Source organism: Phoenix dactylifera, chromosome 9, assembly GCF_051530095.1.
Source record: "Phoenix dactylifera cultivar Ajwa chromosome 9, Ajwa_hap1_PhDact_Kaust_v1.1, whole genome shotgun sequence".
In the NCBI taxonomy this organism is placed as follows: domain Eukaryota; kingdom Viridiplantae; phylum Streptophyta; class Magnoliopsida; order Arecales; family Arecaceae; genus Phoenix; species Phoenix dactylifera.
Genome location: NC_143198.1, coordinates 1325978 through 1347814, shown reverse-complemented (window position 1 = coordinate 1347814; position 21837 = coordinate 1325978). Strand labels below are relative to the sequence as shown.

Genomic DNA, 21837 nt, shown 5'->3' with positions numbered 1-21837 from the left:
TCCCAAAAATGATCCGCACCATAATTTCCGTAAAAATAAATTAAAATTATATGTTACATATATTTAAAACATAGGCATTATATCATGAAAACAATACAATTATCTTGCATTTACATAATTCATTTTTTTTAAAAAATAAATATCTGCGCAGGATTATAAGTAATTTTTTACTAATATTATCATGGATTAGTAGCATCATTATTTTTCCATTGTTAAATATGGTTCCATGTTGTATTAACGACAGGGACGGTTTTGTTGCGGTCGGTGTAACGGGATCAGGGGGTTATTCGAACTTGTGGGCATCCTCAGGCCCCTTGCAGAACGGCCTGGGAGCGTGGCTGTGAGACACCAAACAGCGGATCAGGGAGTGATTCGAATTTGTAGGCATCTCGGTGTAACGGGAGCAGGGAGTGATTCGAATTTGTAGACATCCTCAGCCCTCAGGGCCCCTTGCAGGACGGCCTGGGAGCGTGGCTGTGAGGCACCAAACAGCAGATGCCCTTGCACTTTCCAGCGCAGATGGGCCCGACACGGCGGAGGAGCGGGGGGATTGGTGCTGACGTGGCAGACTGCGGATTGGTGCTCGACGGAGCCTCGCAGGAATAAACAGGCTGGCTTCAGGCGGTGCTCTTCTCCCCATCCCTTCTCCTCTCTCTCTCTCTCTCCAGTTGCGTTCGAACCCTCTCTCTTCTCTCTCTATAAATAGAAAGCCTGGCTGGGTTTAAATCTTCACCTTTCCTCTGATATTTTTATTTTCTTGCCCTCTTACATTCCATCGTCCCGTCTTGCACGCGATAAAAATCGTAAGGCCTCGTCTTCGCCCATTCGCTCACCGATCTGATCTTTTTAAGACCGTTATCTCTTCTCAAGTCTCCTAGTTCTTGATCTTTCTGTTTTTTTTTATAAAGAAAAGCTTTGTCTACTATTATTTCGTCGTTTTTTTGCGGATTTTTTCGATTTAGGCGGAATGCGGTATGCGTCGTAGTTTTCTTTTTTGAAAGAATCGAGAGAATGTAATATTCGTGAATTTTGTTGATTTTTTTGTTTCTTCTTTCATTTTTTTCTTTTTTTAAATTAAAATCCTAGTATATGGTTGGCTTGGGTTTGATGTCTGGCTGTTTATCTTTTGTTTCGTCTTCCTTTTTCCTCCTATTTGCTTTTTCTTGCGAAAATATGGGTTTGGTTTTTAGATCTGGGTATTCATTTTTTTTCCATGTCCCTTTTTTCGTTCGATTTTGTCTTTTTAGCGAAACTCTAAAAATATTTTCCTCTATGTTCAACATCATCTACTTTTCTTTTTCAAATGCAGTTGCTTTTTGATGTGACTATTTTTTGCCCTTTCTCATTATTTTTTTTTTAATCTCCTCGCTTTCTCTCGTTATAGAGAAGAAAATAAAAAAAAATCAAGAATAATTTCTGTCACTTGGATTCATTGCTAGCATCTTATATTGTTCTTTATGCGGTTTCTCTGCTTTTTTCCTTTTTCCTTTATTCTTCTTGTATCTTTTTTTTTTGTTTCAACTTTGGAAAAGTGGATGAACTTTAATTAAGTTTTTTTTTAAAAAAAAAATTGATCTGGTGCTTATAATTTTTTTTTAGTGTTTCTGGGATCCAGTGATGTCGAAGTCAGGAGCTCTGGATCTTGCTTTTGGTGTGGGAGGAAGGATCGACAAGAAGGAAGTTAAATCGGCAGTGGAGCAGTATGTTTCTCGCCTTGCCCTCTGTTTTTCTTCCATTATATTTCAATAGTGCTTGACATAGATAGTTATGAGTATGATTGATCCATGTGATAATGCCATGGACTTTTCTTGATAGAAACATGTGCTTCAATCACCAAATTATTCCGTCTCGCATTATCTTGTTATGGAATGAATCATTTTTATCTTATCGTTATGAGCATATTGTACCACATAAGTTTTGACAACGGATCACATTTATCTACTGCGTTGAAGGAAAAAGGAAAAAGATGTATAATGGTAACGCAATAAAAGATGGAAAGTGGAGATGATTTTTATTTGATGAAACAATACAAAGATTTTGAAGATTGTCAGATGCATCGAGATTTAAAGCTTCAATATTTCCTAGTTTAAACATAAGAAAAAGCTCTGCTGATCTTTGCTAACAATGGTTTGAAAGATTAAACGTTTGTCAGCAGCTGCAACATTCAGATTTCAGGGTAAATGATGACTATTGATGGGAGGATATCTTTCAAAAGTTCTGTTTTTTCATTTGGATCATTGCCTTTTATCACTTGATTGAGTACTAAAACGCAGCCTGCTGCTGCAAAAAGTTCTTATTCTACTTAATAAATTAATATTGTGTCCAAGTAATGATCTAGTGAAGTTTCTGGGGTTTTCCCCATTTTTCCAATAGATCCTTCAGATGAATTTTGCAAGGATTCAGTTAAATTTTCCTTATGTCGTGCAGATCACCCTCTTTTTTATGTGGTCTATTGCACAATAATTACCTTTCTTTAATTATTCGCAAGGATTAATGCAGCTTTTGTGAATAATAGTTTGTGATAATGACCCTTGCTATTTGGCCTATAACATGTGTCCATGCAGAATCTTCCAGTTAGTGCTTCCTCTTTGCTCCACCTTTTGACGTTCCAGAGACTTCTTATGAAGCATCTGGCCTAAATTTTCTTTCTTTTAGGCTTATCAGACAATAATGTAGTTTGACAAGTGAAACAATAATCACATTCTACATGCCCTTCCAATCTGCTAGTGGTGTCTTTGCATTCCTCAACTTTACAAGCTTGAATCTTTGCTGTCCATATAATTTTAACAAAATAACCTTGTGGCTGCCGTTACTGATTTGACAATCCACAAACAAAATGATGTGAACAAAAGATGGATTATTGAAGTTTCTTCCTGGAGTTTACAACATTTTGTTCACTATGTAGGTCTTTCTGACCACAATTATCTGTAAACTGGTATTTTTCTTTAATTGTGTATAATTTTTCTTTTCCTAGGTATGAGAACTATCATGTCTATTTTGGAGGGGATGAGGAAACAAGAAAAGCCAACTACAGTGACATGGTAAGACAACTTATTTATTTATTTCTTGTTTAATTGTTGGATTTAACTCCAATACAAAGCTATGTTCATTTTATCATTTATATAAAACTCGTTGCTAGCATTAAAAATATGATCCCATGGTTTAGAGTGTTATTTATGGTAATGAATGGCTTTTGTTAGTAGAATGACAGTATCGATCATAGGAATGTAGACTTGCTGGCCTAAGTTGTGTAGGTGGGTAGTTCTGGGAAGAGATGGTTAAAATGGGCAAAGTAGATTACTTTAAGGGTATTTGGGCTTATAGGATCAAAGATTGAAAGAAGGATGTAGAAGACTATGTTGTCAAGTGGAAGGGTACTTATGCAAGACATAAGATCTGACGCCGTAGAGGAACAGAGATCTGATATGCCTGATCTGATGCAGGAAATAAAAGTTTGAAGAAAAATTGACATGGAAAGCTGGTTCCCAAAGTTAATTCTAAGATTCTTGTGACTAGAGGAATTCAAGGCAACTAGTTTTATGGCTCATGTGCACAAAATAAGACAAATCTGAAACCATCTATATGACAGTAATTTATAAAACGAAGAACAAAAGACAGAACAAGAATTAAGGAAAAAACATGTGTTAAATTTGTGATCTTATCGCTATGCCTGTTTTCTCAAAAAAAGTTAAATATCTGAAGGAATTGAGCCTTGCCTGGTTCATAAAATGATGCTGAAAATCGGTTTACTAGGATAGGAGAAAGTTACTAAATTGTGCAGTTTTATGTGAATTTTTCTAGACTCCGTAGATAAGAAATAAACTATGGCCACCTTGAATTTGCTGCCATGTATGGACATATTGTATGCATATTTTTATTATACTGGAAAAAGATAAATCCAAGAGTCCTGAACCAACCACAACTCTTCAAAAGTCACATTAAAGTAGGAATATGTTATAGCTATTCCACTTCAAATATAACTCCTACCTATGTCAGAGATTGTTTATGGTTGTTTATGCAGGAAAAATTTGTTAACCATCCCCAAAAATTTTCCCTGCTCAAAAAAGTTTGAAAGCACACAAAAAAAACTAAAATAAAACCTAAGAACTTTCTACATAAGACATCTTGATGAATGATTATTGTGTTTCATGTTTTTGAAGCCCAATTTGGCGAGCCTAGTCACTAAGTACTCTAGTAATTGGAGTTTAAATATTCTGAGCTTGTATTTTCTACGTGGATTTGAAATTACTGTCATGTGTTCATGAATGGACGTATGCACTAGCAAGCTCTCTGTGTTATTGTAATGTCTAATGTATTCTGCAACATTCTAGAATGCCCAGCCCATTTTGCATCCAATCTAATTTAGTCCTCTCATTTGGATGAATCAATAATGTTGTATTTTGCTATGATGTCAGGTTAGTTATTTTTCAGCATTGTTTTGACTGCCTAAATTACTAATATCTTTTGTGCAACCCAAGGCTGATGATTGAACCATCAAAATTTGTCTAATGAAACAGAATTATTGCTTTCATAATGTCTGTTTTCTTTTCATACTGTTCCTTTATCTGATTTTTTTTACAATTTTTTGTTTAAAACTTTGCAAGTGCACACATTTAGGCAAGTTCTTTCTGTAAATATGGGGCCGAGTACACTGAACCAGTTGATTTCGAGCTGTGGAACTGGCTTGTGCCATTAACAAGCCTCATATTATTTTTTAATCTGGAGCATACTATCTAGGGACAATATTGGTATAAATCTGCTTTACCTTGTTGATGCAGTGTGCTACTTTTTGCAATGTCATGAACTAAATATTTGCCACCTGTTCTCTTCTGAATGCTGCTCCTTTGCTTTTCTATTTGTGAGGTTTTGGTTTTTACTGGTGTTAATGCATGTTATCGCAAAAAAAGTTAAATATCTGAAGAATTTGAGCCTTGCTTGGTTCATAAAGTGATGTTGAAAATCGGTTTACTAGGATGAAGTTTCTAAATTGTGCAGTTTTATGTGACCTTTTCTAGACTCCATAGATAAGAAATAAACTATAGCCACCTTGAATTTGCTGCCATGTATGGTTGTATGTATATTATTATTATATTAGTAAAAGGGCCATACACATGAAGCTTGTGACGTTGAATAAAAAACATGGTTGGATTGGAGATGTTTAGATATATCAATCTAACATACTCCACCCATCTTCTCCATAGAGTGTAGATTTTCAAGAAAAGTGAAAAATATTTTCTAAAATTTAGGGCTTGTTTACTATTGCTGCTGTTTTGGAATAACTTCTGAATGAGGATTCTTTTATCCAAAAAAATGTAAAAGGCGGGCATTAACAATTCCTTAATGGCCATGAATAGTTTATGACAACTCTCCTATGAAATACTTACGCCTATTATAAGCAAGTTTGACTGACATAACCATTTATCACTTATGCCTATGTTTTGCGTGCATTTGATTCGGGAACAAGAAAAATGGGAACACAGAAATTATGCCCTTGGGAATAGTTACGCTATGAGTTATTCCAATTTCGGTTTGGTTATAATTTTTGGAACACTTTTTGGACGAGAAATTTTTGTTCATAACAAAATAAAAAGTAGATGTATGTATGTACTGTATGTATGTACGTACTGTATGTATGTACTGTATGTATGTACAAATATAATATGGAATATAGGAGCAAGATGAAAATATAGGAGCAATTTTGTTTTCTGTAATCTGATGAAAAGATTTTAAAACATCATAACCTGTAGGATAAACTCATTTTCTATATCATTGAATAACTGCGAATGTGAATCTGGCATGAAACAGCCAATGTGGTTTTGACCTTATCCTTGCAAAGTCTAACTAAATGCTTTTGGTGTTTATTTGATATATTTCAGGTAAACAAGTACTATGATCTTGCAACAAGCTTCTATGAATTTGGCTGGGGAGAGTCCTTCCATTTTGCTCCCAGGTTAACACTACTTTAATTACTGACATTTAATTTATTCATCTTTCATCAGAAAAAATATACACTATGTTTATGGATCATTTCTTGTTAATTGCTTAGAATTAATTATTTACTTTAATAATGTTTATGAAGATGGAAAGGGGAATCATTAAAAGAAAGCATCAAGCGCCACGAGCATTTTCTTGCCCTACAACTAGGCTTGAAAAGGGGAATGAAGGTTTTAGTTGTCTTTCCTTTTATGACTTACATGGCAAATCTTAGTAGGCAAGATGCTTTGTAGGTAATATATGCTTCTGTATATTTGTAAATGCAGGTTTTGGATGTGGGCTGTGGAATTGGTGGACCACTACGGGAAATTGCAAGATTTAGGTAACCTTTTCTTCTCAACTTTGTTCCTGCAAGTTGTTTTTCTGTATTCCATTTTAAAGTTAAAATGGATCCTGTTGCATAATTATCATATCACATTTTCCAGAGAAGCAATTAGGAATCATATCAAAATTAGAGCAGCAAATTCTATCAGTATTCTGTTGTTAAACATGCTTGGGCAGGGATAGCACTAGGACAGGTCACATGCCTCACATTTTTCGGGAGGTATGTTACACTGCTATCATTAAGCTCATCGACAAGATGAGGTTAGGGTAAGCATGCGGATGCAATTTTTGTGTAAATATAACTGGATATGATGCTTAAATGAAAATTGAAGGCTAAAAAATTGCATAATCTGACCATTTCTGTTGATCCATTACTAAGATGAATCAATGGCAGTCTAATGTGATCAGAAAAAGGTGGATAATTTGAAAGGTTCTTCTGTGGTGTGATGTGTTCATTCATTATTTCAGATAAGTGGTCTTTGTTATTTTCTATACAACAGATCTAACTGTGGACCTCATGGAGTAAAGCCCACAATATATTATGGTTCACAAAGTTGGCCAAGGGAGAAGCCTAATATATGCCATATGAGTGCTGAGAGGCCATGCTGAAGCCTATATGAAGTAAATTTATGATGGATAGTTTGGGGGCTGAGTGGGTTAGAGGAGGCTTGGACTTCAAATGGGGGTTAATAAACTGAGATAGTTTGATTTTTGCGATAATTAATGAACCAAGGAGGCCTTAATAAGGACTGGAGCTCCAATTGCATTGAAAGTGTCAGGAAGGAGGAACCACCAAAAGTAACATGGCTGGTTGTGAGAATGGTCTAAAGTTGGTGGTGACAGATAATATGGTCCACGAAAATGGTAGAAAATGATTCAAGATGTAAGCTCCACATGTTCTGGATGAAGCTTAGTTGTTAAGGTTACGTTTGTATGTTGTAATGCAGGATCTTGAGTAGAATTTCTCGGTGCAAATGGGGGTTAATAAACTGAGATAGTTTGATTTTTGCGATAATTAATGAACCAAGGAGGCCTTAATAAGGACTGGAGCTCCAATTGCATTGAAAGTGTCAGGAAGGAGGAACCACCAAAAGTAACATGGCTGGTTGTGAGAATGGTCTAAAGTTGGTGGTGACAGATAATATGGTCCACGAAAATGGTAGAAAATGATTCAAGATGTAAGCTCCACATGTTCTGGATGAAGCTTAGTTGTTAAGGTTGCGTTTGTATGTTGTAATGCAGGATCTTGAGTAGAATTTCTCGGTGCAACTGGCAGGGAAAACATGTACAGATATTTTTTAAGCGTTAATAAGTTAAGAGGTACTGATTCTTAAACATAACCAGTAAATAAGTAAGATTTTATGCACATAGACTTAACTGCTTCTATCATTCCCATGCTCTATTCTATTTTTGTCAGAAAAATAATAAATGCCCTCTGTTTTAGCATATTCTTATATTGATCAAAAGATTAAACTAGCAGTCATTTATCATCCTTCAATGTCTTTCATTTGAGATCTTCTGTAGAATTAATATTTAAATCTTGCAAGCTCTTTTCTTGTTTCCCAAAACCTGGACTATTTTTCAACTTTTTATGGTTCTGGAGCAGATTTTCGTCTGTTTTAGATTTATATTTTGGAGAATAAATCATATTATTGACATAAAAGCCTTTTCTAGTTTTCCTAAATCACAGATAACTTGCAATTTCAGCGTGGTGTTTATCTACAGATGTTGGTTTACTCTTGAGTGCTGTATCATTTTCACCAAGAAAAAAAAACTAGTTATGGATTTTTTTTGGTACAAAATTATGGAAATTCTTTTATGGTTACATTGTTTGCTCCTGTACTGTCCTCTTCATCTCTAAACTTTTTGCTTCATATGTTGTCAGTCATGATTAGATGAAGATATCCTGCTATTAATCAGCCATGGCCGTTATAAAGAAATTCTGTGCTAAACCAGCAAAGAAAAATAAAAGAATGAGTTTATTATATATGTATGTGTGTATATTATACATATTATCTGTGCTTTTGATATATAACTGGTGAAGGTTCTCTAAGGACTTGTTTGGTTTGCGGGAATAGGAGGGGAAAAGTGTGGTCAATAAAAAAATGGAGAAAGGCCTCATGTTTGCTTAGAGTTTTTAAAGGAGAGAGATGGGGAAGTAGTATTTCCATTGGAATAAGATTCATATTTCATGAGAAAGAAAAATCCATGTGGGACATAGAAAAATCTAATTTGCACTGGCTGGGAATTGAGGTTATTTTTTTTTTCCAAATGTGCCCTTAAGCTTTTAGGTAGAATGACGTAAGGTCTTTTCCTTTATTAAAGGTATAACAGATATTTTACACAACTTTGACAGAAAAGTAGATACTCAACTAAACATAAGCTACTCTAAAATATGCTACTTTCCTAAGGTCAACCAAACATACAAAAATCACTTTCCTGAGCATCATATACCCAAGCATTAGCTTTCTCAAAAAAAAACATTTCAGTGAGGAAAAATTCTTCTCGCGAACCAAACGAGTCCTAAGATTATACTAAACATAGACACATTGAAAAGATTTGCTGATTCTGGAGTTCTACGGCACAACAAGGCTTCCCGCTTATCTATTACATCTTGTAAATGCAAATAGTTATGGATGTACTTATCTTAGAAATTAATGAATGCAATTTACCTCCCTTCTACCCGAAAAAAAAACAAGAAGAGAATAGCTATGATAACTTCTCATATTGAACTGTTGCAGCTTGGCATCCATTACCGGATTGAACAACAATGAATACCAGATAACAAGAGGCAAGGTTGTTAATACTTTCCGTCTTAATATTCTAATACCTATTTGTCTTTCCTAATATCAACATGCATTTGAGACTTGATAGAAAACCTTTACCGACTAACAGTGTTCATTCCACAGGAGCTAAACCAGCTAGCAGGATTGAGTGAGTCTTGCAACTTCGTTAAGGTACATGTAGCTTTTTTTTCTTCTCTTTTGTATCCCTATTTTTCTATTTCTGGGGTTGTATTCTGTTATATATCTGTCTGTTTTTGCAAAAATTATTGCCGATTTCTCTCATTTAGAGATCTAATTTAGAATTCTAAATGTCTTTAACCTCTATAGTTAGAGGTATTATTATATAAAGATATAATTCAGTATGCTTGGCTAATATTTAGGATAATCTTTATGTCCTCCATACTCTTCACTTCTCATATATGCAGGCCGACTTCATGAAAATGCCATTCCCCGATAACACTTTTGATGCGATATATGCTATAGAAGCAACATGTCATGCACCAGATGTGGTAATCTGCCAATTCAAATGCTTGTGTACACATTTCCAATAGCTTATCTTTTGATTGTCTCATACGTTCTTCAAATATTCCGAATGCCTTTTTGCTTGTTCCAGCTTGGCTGCTATAAGGAGATTTATAGAGCACTGAAGCCTGGCCAGTGTTTTGCGGCCTATGAGTGGTGCATGACTGATCACTTTGATCCGACAAATGAAAGTCATCAGAAAACTAAGGCTGAAGTCGAGCTTGGTAATGGTCTCCCTGACATAAGAACTACAAAGCAATGCCTTGAAGCCTTAAGGCTTGCTGGATTTGAGGTAAAAGATTACACAGCATATATTGGTCCTTAATGCTTCCTCTGTATAAAGGTATGTGGGACTTTAGTATGCAATTGCTTTCTCACAGGTCGTATGGGAGAAGGATCTTGCATTAGATTCACCTGTGCCATGGTATTTGCCCTTGGATACGAGGCATTTCTCCATAACAAGCTTTCGACTGACTGCTTTTGGACGTTTCATTACCCGAACTATGGTAATTGAGATCACTACTTGTTCCATTTCTCTTTCCTCCTCTTCTTTCTATTTGCTTGTCATTAAATATTGTTCATTTTGGTGTTCTGTAGGTTAAGACACTAGAATTTGTGCGTCTTGCTCCAGCGGGAAGTGACAGAGTATCATCATTCCTGGAAAAGGCTGCTGAAGGACTTGTGGAAGGTGGAAGGTAAGTAAAATGTTTTTTTCCAGTTTACTTGCTGTAATTTCTGGATGCTCCCAATCTTCCTGTGTATTGGTGTTTGCCCCCCTTATTCGTGTCAGTTACGAGTGAGATAATAAAACTGATCGATGCAGGAAAGAAATTTTCACCCCGATGTACTTCTTCCTTGCCCGGAAGCCCCTTTGATAATTTCGTGGAGCAGCTTTGTCCGCCATGGCTGCTACTTAACGACGGGGGATTTGCCATGATTCTATATATGTTTTCCTTTTCCTTATTGTTGGTGAATATTATGATAGCTTGCTCCCTGCGGAAACATCTATTTGATTCTGCCATCTTGTGATAGCCACCGAACTGCTGAAAATTGCTCTGACAATGATAAAACCCCAAGGCAGGGACCTTATCAAGTTGATGTTCTTCTGGTTCTTGTTACTCCACCAAGGGCTTTGTTAGCGTTGTCTGTGGGTGCCATAGAATGAAGACAGGTCCTGCCAATATGGAGATGCTCCAGTCCTCTTGTCACGCAAGGCAGAACGCCATTTCCATTGCCACAAATGATCAGAACATTCATTGACAACCTAGTATTTTATGAGAAGCTCCCCTTCGTGCGCGCTACTAATTAAATTCGAATGTGAAGAACGGGGCTATAAATCCTTTTGAAGCATGCCTCGTTCTAGTTGTCTCTAGAGGCAAGAGATAATACATTCGGGGCTAATGATTCATGGCTATGGCTAATGGGTATGGTCTTAGATTCTCATTGTTTGTAAGAATAAAAGTCACCAAGTTACATTTGCCATTTAACTTTCTTTTATTGCATCATAAGAGAAACTTTCCTTGTCATTTCTTTAAAAAGAACGTTATCCATTATTGCAAGACAAGGGATTGCGAATTGTACAAATTGGGGTTCAGACTCAATGGACCGTAATGTACGGGCCGTGTAGTCAAAACAAATTAGCAATTGGATGCTATGTCAATGGCTTTTCAGCTGGACATTTGGCAGTTTGATCCTTCACACTTCGCAGGTCTCTCAGTTTTGTAGGCCCAAGAAAGCATGCGGCTTAATAGCCTAAGAGATTTAGGCCCAATTTGATAGAGAGCTATTAGCAGTAGAGCTATCGAAAGTAGCATTTTTTGAAGTAGAATTTTTATAAAAAGTTATTTGCTGTTTGGTAACCATATTTCTAAAGTGTCGTGAAACTTTAATATGTATTTGATAAACAAACTCAGAAAGTACTTTTAGTGTGATAAAATGACCATAAAGAATATTACATAGTATTATATAACAGAACATAATAAAATATTATATGTATTAATACATAAATATATGATATAGTATAATATTACAATAATATAATATGCTATATTATAGTATAATAGTATAACATAATTTGATATCATATAATATAACATATTAATATATTATGATATAATATAATATAATATTATATTTATAGTATAATATAATAATAAAGGTATAAAATATTATAATTATTATCATTATATATTAGTAAATATAAAGATATATTTTTTGTAATTATAATATTTATCATTAGTGTTTTGGTATAAAAAAGAAAAATTTTGTAAATCAAAAATTCTACATGCTAAAAGTGCTTTTTTGAACCATTTTGAAGCTTCTCTTAATAAGTTGTTTTAGCTTTCTGATAAAATTAAAACAACATTTTGATATTTTAATCAAACATCTCTATTTCATCCAAAAATATTTTTGGAGAGTCAGAAAATATTTTCTGACCCACCCAAGCTCTGCCAAACGGAGCCTTCTTATGAAAAAGCCAACCCATCAATCCACCCTAAAATCAAGAAATAAGGTAAATAAAAAATAAATGTTTCTTTTGCAGATTCACCCTGATCTCTTTGACGTGTTAGCGTGCACGATTTTATCCTTAGGCCATGCGAAACAATTTTGCCTTTTAATTATAAAAATCAAATAGCAACCCAGTTTGATCCAATAAATCTCTATCTGCAACTTATGATTTGACTACTTGAAAGCCAACTTGATTATGCTTTTATTAAAAAATTATGGCTTAGGATAACCTTTTTTTTGTTTTTAACCATTTTCTTGTATCATTATTTTTTTAATAGCTTAAGATTCATAAGATCGCACTTTAGGTACTCTTATGGATCTAACATCGAGCATGGACGTAGTGTTTTAATTGAGTTTTGGATTTGATTTTGGATAATCCATCCCGACCTAATGATTTATGACAACCCCTAATGATGACCTCATTGGAGGCACGATGAAGGGGGAAAGTCTCATCTCATCGTGTTTTTGGTGGTTGTTCAGAGCGAGAGAGAATATCGGTACTCAATTTACGAGTACAGTGGCAATACAAGTCTCACCATAATGTTCGTGGGAACAGTTTGTTGAATGGTAATCAGCCTATTTTGAGAAGGTTCCTGATGAACCCACGGAAATTCACCAGTTTCCACCGTGAAACAATATTCGCTCGGATGATATATAGGCAGGCTTTTTGTCTATAAATCAGGCAATTTTGAACAGAAAAAAACACCCATAATGATGGTCGCAAACTCGAACTTTCAGCTGCACGATTGCAAGATCCGCACTTTGATGAGGAAACGGTTGATGCTGCATCGCTGCTGCTAAAAAAAAAAAATGGTGGGCCGACTGCTATGACTTTTTCTATCTACCAAGGATTTTCAAAAAATAAAAGAAACAAAAAGAGCAAGAATTATAGATATCTCATTTTCCCTATCCAAAAATAAATTGCATGACCCTCGAAATAATACAAATTTATGAAATGATCGATAAGAGGTTTGTAACAAGAATTTTGTGTCACAAAACAGGTGTGTTCATGCTATATATTGTCAAATAAGCTATAACAAGTGATTGGCTCCAGACCCCATAAAACAAAATTTATCATATCGGTATTGCAACAATTTCTAGATAATTATATCAGACAATAGTCAACAAGTTAAAATGTTATGCTCGAGTTCATTCAAAGGAATTCAAATAATAGTTCAAAAGTCACAATATTCATTTGATAACAATTTAAAGCAATGCAAGACAACTGCAAAGTGAAAAGAAATGAAGAAATGCTGCGCTTCACAGAGTTCATAATTTCATCTGGCCAAGGCCACCTTTGAAGGAACCATATAGAGGCCTTGACCTTCTGAAGCTGAAGACATCATTAATTTGACATACTTGGTGTGGATCTGCTTCTTGCATCACTCTTTTGTACTCAGCAGAATGAAGACTGCCATAGACATGCACGCTGAGAGTCTTTCTATGTGGTACATCAACTTTGACATGGTTGTTGAAGAAATCCATCAGTTCCTCTTTCTTGAGATCTCTCAATGCTGCAACCTGTAATTTTTCACAAAACAGATGCAGCAAGTTCCAGACTCACATAACAGGAGGCAAGGATATATCTGTACAATTGAGCTCGAGAAATTACCTCCAATTCTCTCCTATCAAACCTCAGAGTTCCATCAGCAATTTCTCTCAAATAGAATGCGGATTCCTCCCAGAGGTTTTTGTGTTTCTCTAGTTTCATACCAATTAGTGCATTCACATTGCCCTGCATGTAACGGCCATTTCAATAATAGATAATCTTAAGACTATATCTAAAGCATGGACATGGCACCAATAAAATAAAATAAAAGCAAGTGGAAGTTTTTGATTTCTTCACCAACATCATTAGGTAAATTTTTAAGTGACATGCAATAGACATTCAAGAATGTACGCGATAATCCTCTATACCTATACATGTATATTATGGTGGATAATTTCTCCTGGTACAACAAAACCTTTCTAGAATTTGGAAGAAGTTTATACTCATTTACCAACTTGTAAATGATCTCAACTTTACAGATAGGCAGATGCACCTGGCTTCATTGTACAGAATAAATCAGTTACGACTATATTAACTGACTTCTCCAGATTAAAAACATGCTATTCTTACTAGTCTCATTAGACAGCACTGAACTGATAAAAACTGTAATGCCCTGTATTACTCAGGTTTTCTGAAGTCCTCTGTTAAGGTCAAATGACTATGATTGACCTATCATGTGTGGTCATTTGCTGCCTAACTGGATATATAAGCATGTATAAAGGCATATGTGGCTAGCAAGATAGTGCTTGAAAGAAGCATATGCTGTCAAGTGCTCCGCCAAGCAATAAAGGAGAAGAAGATGCCAGAAGATACAAGAAGTCTCCCGCATCAGACAGCCGATGCATAAAAAAAAAAAAATTCTGACTTCAGTATTTCTGTTTGCTCCTATTAACTTTTCTGTCCGCAAATAATGTTAGATTAGATTAGTTTGTGGCCACCGCAATGTGCAAGATTACAAGTTTGACTCTCTAATCTAAGATTCTAAATGATTTTTAAATTCATAGATCCCACAAATCATGTTAGGTTAGATTAGTTTGTGGCCTCACATTTGTGCAAGATTACAAGTTTGACCTCTTTGAGCTAAAATTCTAAATGAATTTTAAATTTGTAGACCCACTAAGGTAGTAGTACAGCTGTGTAAAAATGAGTGGTCATTGTACTTGCATACTCTGTGAAACCAATACATCGCCCATTCTGCATTTTAGCAACAGTGAGACAGGCCTCCTCGGAAAGGAGTTGGAAAAGAGAGGCCCAATGCACAAGGCTCTCGCCATTGCGGGGTTTGAGGAAGGTCAGATATACAAAGCCTTATCCCCACATGCGGAGAGGCTTTTGTGTGTTTCAAACCCATGACTTCTAGGTCATAATGAAGCAACCTTACAGTTACACCAAGGTTTAAACCCTCTTTTCTTGGAGAACAGGAAGGAGTTACCTTATATTCTTCATCGGTCATTTCATGCAGTTTACTTTCAAACATCTGAAGAAAAGCATCTACTCTTGTATCAAGCTTTGCTGGATCCTGTAAAATTTAGAATAAGTCTAGGTTTTGAAGAAATAGGTTGTTATGCCTATGTAAAAATACTTGATATCAGGTACCTGTACTGTTGATTGGATCAAGAACAGCAAACCCCACACTCCAGAATCATTCCTGGGTATGCGATGTCATAATTTTAATCATGTATCAACTTTGAATTGTATAAGGTAGGACTAGAAAAATGAAGTTCCCCATACCTTTGCATAAGCACAGTTATGTAACCAAGTTGCTCAACAGATCGAAGCTGATGGAAAGCTGGTTGCTTCGCAATCAGAGCAAACAGCTGAAGTTTAACATTTAACTTAATATCATCTTGATGAACCTGCACAAATAATACGGCCTCAACAACCATTATGTTGTTGATATAGAAGTTTTAGAGAAGTAAAATTGGGAAATGGACAATGAAAACTTTCACTTAACACTCCTTGCTATTCCAACAAACATATAGCGCCGTCCAGCCACATGTACAGAATAGCCTTAATTTTTTTTTTTGGTACATCAGCGGCTCCCACACAACGGATGTGAGTGCGCCCAACAAAATCAGAAAACAACAGAATAGCCTTAATCAAATAATAACCACAAACTTATTGTGATTTCTATGTGCAATGCATAAGCCTGTATGTGTATATGTGTGCGTGTCTATGTTTTTTTGCGAGGTGGTGGGGGAAGGGGAGGAGAGAAAGAGTCTTCTCTGGTACTGCTAGTAGTGTTTATAAACAGTTAAACTATGTTTTATGGAAAAGAATAACTTCAGTAGTTATTTCAACCCAAATATGCTTGCATGCACATAAGATAGAAATATTGGTAAATAAGAAAAAATTGCACGAAATGTGCACCTGAATATACTGGACGAGTGCAGAATTCTCATTCTTCTGATTTAGACCCTCGATTGGGTAATAATACTTTAGACCTTTTTCAAGTTTCACAATTCTATTTGTCAAATGCTGAGATGGGAACAGAGCTTTTGATATGGGATGTGGAGCCTTAAATAATGTATCTTCAATATGCTGGACCATTAATTCTGCTTCATGCGGTTCAACATTTCCTGCAAGGTAGTTACAAAAAGATAAGATGAAATCAAAATTTGACTATATGGTACAGCTTAAGAAACTTGCCAAGTAACATACTAACCTGCAATGTAAGACTCTACAAAGATCTTTGAAAGCAAGCGTGGCAAGAATTCTGCAAGATCATCCGCTTCAAGATGAGGAAGGACTTCAAGTTCGTCACTCCAAGGCCATGTATGGTCCTCAAGTAGTAAAGAGCAGTAGTACAAAGCTTGCTTATATGGTTGTTGGAATTTAAAATTCTCATAATCCTTTGTTGCAGTTTCCTAATAAGTATTGAAATTGAAACTCAGAAATTACTTATGTTGAAGAACGATAAGAAGGTAAAATATAGGTCTATTCTGATTGTTATGGTGCACCATAATATGATAATAGAGATGACGAATTCTATGGTATATTTTTCAAAAAATGTAGGAAAATAAGCAAAATAACATGTTTCATGTTGTTTCATCAGCCAAAAATAAAGGTGCAGCAAACATTAGGTTCCTTGGACTCGATTGTGTAAATTAAGAAATAAAAAAACCTCTTGCATGTTCTCCACAAATCTAATTTACCCAAAATGTAATCTATCCTTTAAATCAACTGTTACATCGTTGCTCATAGTAAAACTGCACATGCATAGAACGGGGAATTCATTCCCATAAGTTTTTCTGTGCAGACCAGTAATCTAACCAATTAAAAAGGGTTTTCTTAGATCCTTCCATGAAATTTTAAATATATTTTCTCAGGACCCTTTACATGTTCATTTTATTTAATACAAATGCACTGATTATGACTGTCATCTACACTCTGTTCACTTGTTCACTTACCATGGGTTTTTAAGATTGTCTATGAAGCAAAATTGTAGATGAAGTCATGCCAACGCGCAGACATGGTTGTTGCCTATTTGAAACTATGCAATGCATGGTTAAATGCAAATGCACATGCACGTTCATGCACCTGCATGTATGGAGGAAAACTAATGATGATAGAGTCCTATGGAGCAGTTATGAACAATAAAGTTTTCTTCGCACCAAGATTTGCTAGAACAGTACCAAAGGTCGAACCAACCAGCTACCGGCATAGTATTAGTACGTATTGTACCATGCTGAAGTGTACCGAAGATGAAGAATCAGGAGAAGAGAAGGGGGGAGAGAGAAAACCAAGGTCTCCCGAACCGGTACCAAGACCCATACCGGTCGGCGGACGGTTCGGTATGGTACCGGTATGGCACCGGCATGCCCAATTTTTTTTATGGAGTATTTCCAGTTGATTTAATTGGTAATCACTCTTTTTGACTTTTTCGATAATTTTACGTCTAATTTGATATTTTCTTGATTTTTTTGACGTTTTTTGATGTTTCTATAATCCCGGTTTAACCTAAATAATGCATCTTATTGTTTTCAAATCAAGTAGTGAGATAAAAATTATAAAATAATATAATCAATTACATACATTTAAAGTACACTATATACCGATATCTAAAATCGGTCCGGATGGCAATGCCTTTCGTAGATATCCGAATCATCAGCATAGTCAGAAAGCACATCAGCCCACCTCTCTAACCAAACAGCGTTGTAGTTTTGTATGTTCATCCCATAAGGAACGCACTCCGGATTATAAGCACTCTCAGATCTCTCGCTGAACCTCTAGCTCTGAGAGGTATCCTCTGGCTAATAAAACGGTTGTGAAGAAGCCCATCCGAATAAGCCGGCAACAAAATCCGACCTATAAGATGCTCCGAACTGCATAGGATAGTAGCCACCGAAAAATGCCTCAGACGCACCATATCCATATCCGTATAGGTCATAGGCTGCCTGTGGCTGTGAGTACTAAGATCCAGTATACGACTCTGAATATGATGTCTATGAATCCTACTTCACGTGCAAGATCATTTGCAGCTGCATCGTGTCCTGCATGACCTCGAGAAGCCCATCTCCTATATGCAATCAGATCTTGGCAGGCTCCACCAGATCGTGCACCGTGGTCCCTATCCTGTATAGCATGCATAAATTGGAACTCACCGGTGAATCAAAGACCACCATGCGACTCATAAAAGATGGTCTCTTGTCCTCCACTCTCTTTATAGCCAGCAGATCCATGACCACCAAAATTGCTGCTCCTGATCTATGAATCTAAGTGAAATGACCCCTCGACACTCCATTGGAGCTGCAAGTGCCTTTTATTTTTCTTTTTTGGTGTGCTGGACAACTACCTTCTTATCTTTCATGCCACTGGCTGCCTGCTTACCTTCGTGCCTCTTTGTCTGGCTATGTTGGATGTATGTCACCCTCTTAACTGAATCGACCGAATAGCGTAGTGGCCTTGTTTAAGTATCGACCATATCTCTAAGAGGATGTCTCGGACAAGAAGTCATGTGGTGACCGGTTATCTTGTGGATGTGATGGATCAGCTGAAAGAATGTGTGGAATATTGCTCTCTGCCAATTGCCCTGCATTGGTCCTAACCTCGCTGCTACGAAACTAGCCGGTCGTGGAGGCAATCCTCGTTCATCAAGCTCCGACTCCTGCTGTTGGCCCACAACCCATCCAATCAAGCTCCTGCTGCTTTTCAAATTTAAAAATAATTTATAAATATTAATATTTTAAAAAATTGATTTCAGCTCAAATCCATGTAGAATCCAACAGTGGATGCTACATATTTTTTTAGACCCTTAGGCATGCATCAAAGGCTACTTATTTCTCATTTTTTAAATTTAGGCATAGGCAACTGTGCGCATGATCGCATCAAAACTTGATGAATGGACACCAAATTTTGCTAGAGAGTAACTTGAATACTCCTAAATACGCTTCTGATTTTATAATTTTTTTAAATTTTATTTTTTAAAAAATTGGTAATTTTTTAATCCAAAAATAAATTTTTAAATTTTAAAAATTAAATATAATCCGAAAATAAAAAAATTTTACGTCATCGTGTAGATCGCCCATAGATCTACAACATATAATAAAATCAATCCCAAATCAAAAATTTTGGCATGATCTTTTCTTAATTTGCAATTTTCGAGCTATTTTTTTCAAGCCCAAAAAAAATATGAAAATGAGAGAAAAGAGGAAGCACACCTTATTTAGGCTTGGATCTTTCTTCTAAAGTGCTGAATCGGTGTGATTTCGGACTTGGTGGGAAGGAAGAAAGGTGGAAAGTTCTCCGTCGCTTACAAATATTGTTGGGAAGGCATTCTCGGGCCTTCTCAACAACATTTTAATAAATGCCTTCCCAACAACATTTTAATACCAGACAGAAAAAGGGAGGGGCCCGATTCAAAACCGAGTCGACTTTGGTGCGAACCGGCCTGGAAAAGTCCTCAACAGCATTTTAATACTAGACAATGAAAAAGGGAGGAGCCCGGTTCAAAACCGAGTCGACTTGGTACGAACCGGCCGATTCCAGGCCGGTTCGCACCAGTAAGGTGCGATTCGAACCTTTTCCAGCCAGTTCAGAGCCGGGACTGAATCCAAAGGCTGAACCGACCTGGTTTCCCACCGAGTCGGCTCGATATAAGCCGAACCGGGCGGTTCGGCCCAGTTCGCCATTCCTTGGACAAAACCCTAACTCTAACCCTAGAAGGAGAACCAGGGGCGGGGAGAAAGAGGGAGAGGGAGAAGCCAAAGGGCAGAAAGACAAAAAGGGAGAGACGACAAAGAAGGGGGTGAGAAGACGAAGGAGAGGGAAAGGGAGAGGGTGAAGATGTGGGGGAGAGCGGGCGAAGAAGAGTACAAGGTGTTGGCATCGATCGAGGGCATCGGCATCGTTCAAGGGCATAGGTGTTGGGTATCGGTGGAGCCTCCAGCAACGGCATATTGGGGCTTCAAAGCTTTGGTTCATGGCGAAATAACAGAGAGAGAACGAAGCCATGAAGAGAACGAGGGGGCCGCAGGGGGGATGGGGTTTGAAGGCCAAACTGTCCCTCTCAGTTCTTGGCCAATTTTGGTCCGGTGCGGCCAGACGCACCTGATTCGGGACGGTTCAATGAACTCTGTTTCAAACCAAGGATTCAAGTTCCACTAGCATGGGGCATGCAGCTGCACTTGTCATGCTAATTGGTGCAAAATGTTAGCACAACAATCAAGAGAAAATATCATTAACTTTTAGTCTTTCGACAATCATACCAAGACTAACCTGGAACAAACACCATGGTTCCAGTTTCGATCAATTTCAGCAATTGTGACCAAGACTGACCTAAATTGGCCATAGATGCTTCTTTTAAAAAATCTTACGATGTTTAGAATTATATTATGGTCATTATTTATTTATTTAAAAAAATAGACTATATGACAAGGTAAGCTGAACTGATACTAGGATCTGTACCGATTGCCACCGATTCGATACCGCACCGACACATGGTACACCAGAGTGTGCCAATCTCCTTTTTTTTTTGTTTTTTTCAATTTTTGGCCTTTCTCAATTTTTTTTGGTTTTGTAAGTGATTTTAACCTTAATTTGATGTTTTTTTATGTCTTTTGATGTTTTTTGATATGTAATTTGTTGTTCTGATGCTTCATAACCCTAAATTGGCCATAATTTTATAATCAAATGCAATTAAAGTAGATCAATCAGTATATTTGTAAAAAATTAGTGAAATACAAAATATTGAATCATTTTAATGTATTTTAAGTACAACATGCATACTGACATCTAAAATCTGGTGAATTGTTAATGTCTCTCGTAGATATCGGGATCGTTTACATAAAAAAAAGTTAATAAAATACACAATATAGAATCAATTTAATGCATTTTAAGTACAACATAAATACCAACATACAAATGTCCCCTTATTTTTCCATTTTTTATCATTTTCCAGCCTCAAAAAGAAAAAAAAAATGAAGAAATGAGGACAGGGAGAATCACATTACCTTGTTTTGGGTTGGATCTAGCCTTTAATCATCAAAATCCATTAATTTTTGGTGATTATTGGGTGTTTAAAAAAAAAGGAGAACAGGAGCTGAGAAGGCTCGAGAGGCCTTCTCAAGCCCCTCTCCTTTTATTTAACATGGGAAGGGGGAGAACCAACTGCTCCAAACCGCTCTGAATTATTTTGATCCAAAGGGGGGAACTGTCCCGGTTCTGCCTCGGTTCGGCTTGGTACGCCCCCGAAATGGACGGTTCGGAATTCCATGCTATATGATATTGATTTTCAATGTTTTTTTTTTCTTTTTCATGAGTTAAAAGAGGAGATAGATAATGAATATAACCCTTGATAGGTTGAAGCCACCAAGAAAGCTCTTACTACAGCATATTGTAAATACAAGTCATTTCAAATAAATATTTTTTTCACATAAAGTAACATTCTTTAAGTACATGCGAATGATTAAATACCCATTTCAAAAATATACAAATTCAACGTATTTGTGAGCTTTTCCTTATATAATGAACTTTTAAACATCTGAAGTTCAAGAAGGAATATATATATATATATATATATATATATATATATATATATATATATATATATATATATATATATATATATATATATATATACATAATAGTATATTTTCACTCATATGTATGTATATTTTCATTCATAGGAATATGTATGTATGTGTTCAAAGCAAC

General features: G+C 36.2%; 2 protein-coding genes across 5 annotated transcripts in view; one reads left to right on the top strand and one right to left on the bottom strand.

Moving 5' to 3' along the window:
• Nucleotides 1–411: 411 nt before the first annotated feature.
• Nucleotides 412–11164, top strand: LOC103717656 (cycloartenol-C-24-methyltransferase-like). Of its 4 annotated transcripts, none has more exons than XM_089925198.1 (13): nt 412–624; nt 1600–1700; nt 2975–3041; nt 5877–5950; nt 6080–6164; nt 6261–6316; nt 9060–9114; nt 9228–9275; nt 9530–9613; nt 9718–9918; nt 10007–10132; nt 10224–10321; nt 10450–11164. In XM_089925198.1, exons 2-13 carry the CDS (start codon nt 1618–1620, stop codon nt 10499–10501), a joined length of 1029 nt encoding a protein of 342 aa, XP_089781324.1. In that variant the 5' UTR covers nt 412–624; nt 1600–1617; the 3' UTR covers nt 10502–11164. The 4 variants fall into 4 exon arrangements, with proteins under 4 accessions (XP_089781324.1, XP_038976068.1, XP_038976069.1 ...); XM_039120140.3 differs by having other exon boundaries at nt 594–803; XM_039120141.3 differs by lacking the exon at nt 412–624 and adding an exon at nt 637–803 and having other exon boundaries at nt 1616–1700.
• Nucleotides 11165–13263: 2099 nt separating this feature from the next.
• The window catches only part of LOC103717655 (Insulinase (Peptidase family M16) family protein), a 45487-nt gene continuing 36913 nt past the window's right edge, over nt 13264–21837 (bottom strand). The window contains exons 20-26 of the mRNA XM_008806130.5: nt 16349–16550; nt 16054–16262; nt 15415–15539; nt 15280–15331; nt 15116–15202; nt 13747–13869; nt 13264–13655 (exon numbers count right to left, since the gene is read on the bottom strand). Of these exons, the coding sequence (XP_008804352.3) occupies nt 13404–13655; nt 13747–13869; nt 15116–15202; nt 15280–15331; nt 15415–15539; nt 16054–16262; nt 16349–16550 (1050 nt within the window). The 3' untranslated portion in view covers nt 13264–13403. The remainder of the gene's footprint in view (nt 13656–13746; nt 13870–15115; nt 15203–15279; nt 15332–15414; nt 15540–16053; nt 16263–16348; nt 16551–21837) is intronic.

Coding starts and splice junctions, on each gene's coding strand:
- LOC103717656 (XM_089925198.1), top strand. CDS start 1,618: ATGTCGAAGTCAGGAGCTCTGGATCTTGCTTTTGGTGTGGGAGGAAGG. Junction 6,165..6,260: donor GCTTGAAAAGGGGAATGAAG/GTTTTAGTTGTC, acceptor TTGTAAATGCAG/GTTTTGGATGTGGGCTGTGG. Junction 6,317..9,059: donor CGGGAAATTGCAAGATTTAG/GTAACCTTTTCT, acceptor GAACTGTTGCAG/CTTGGCATCCATTACCGGAT.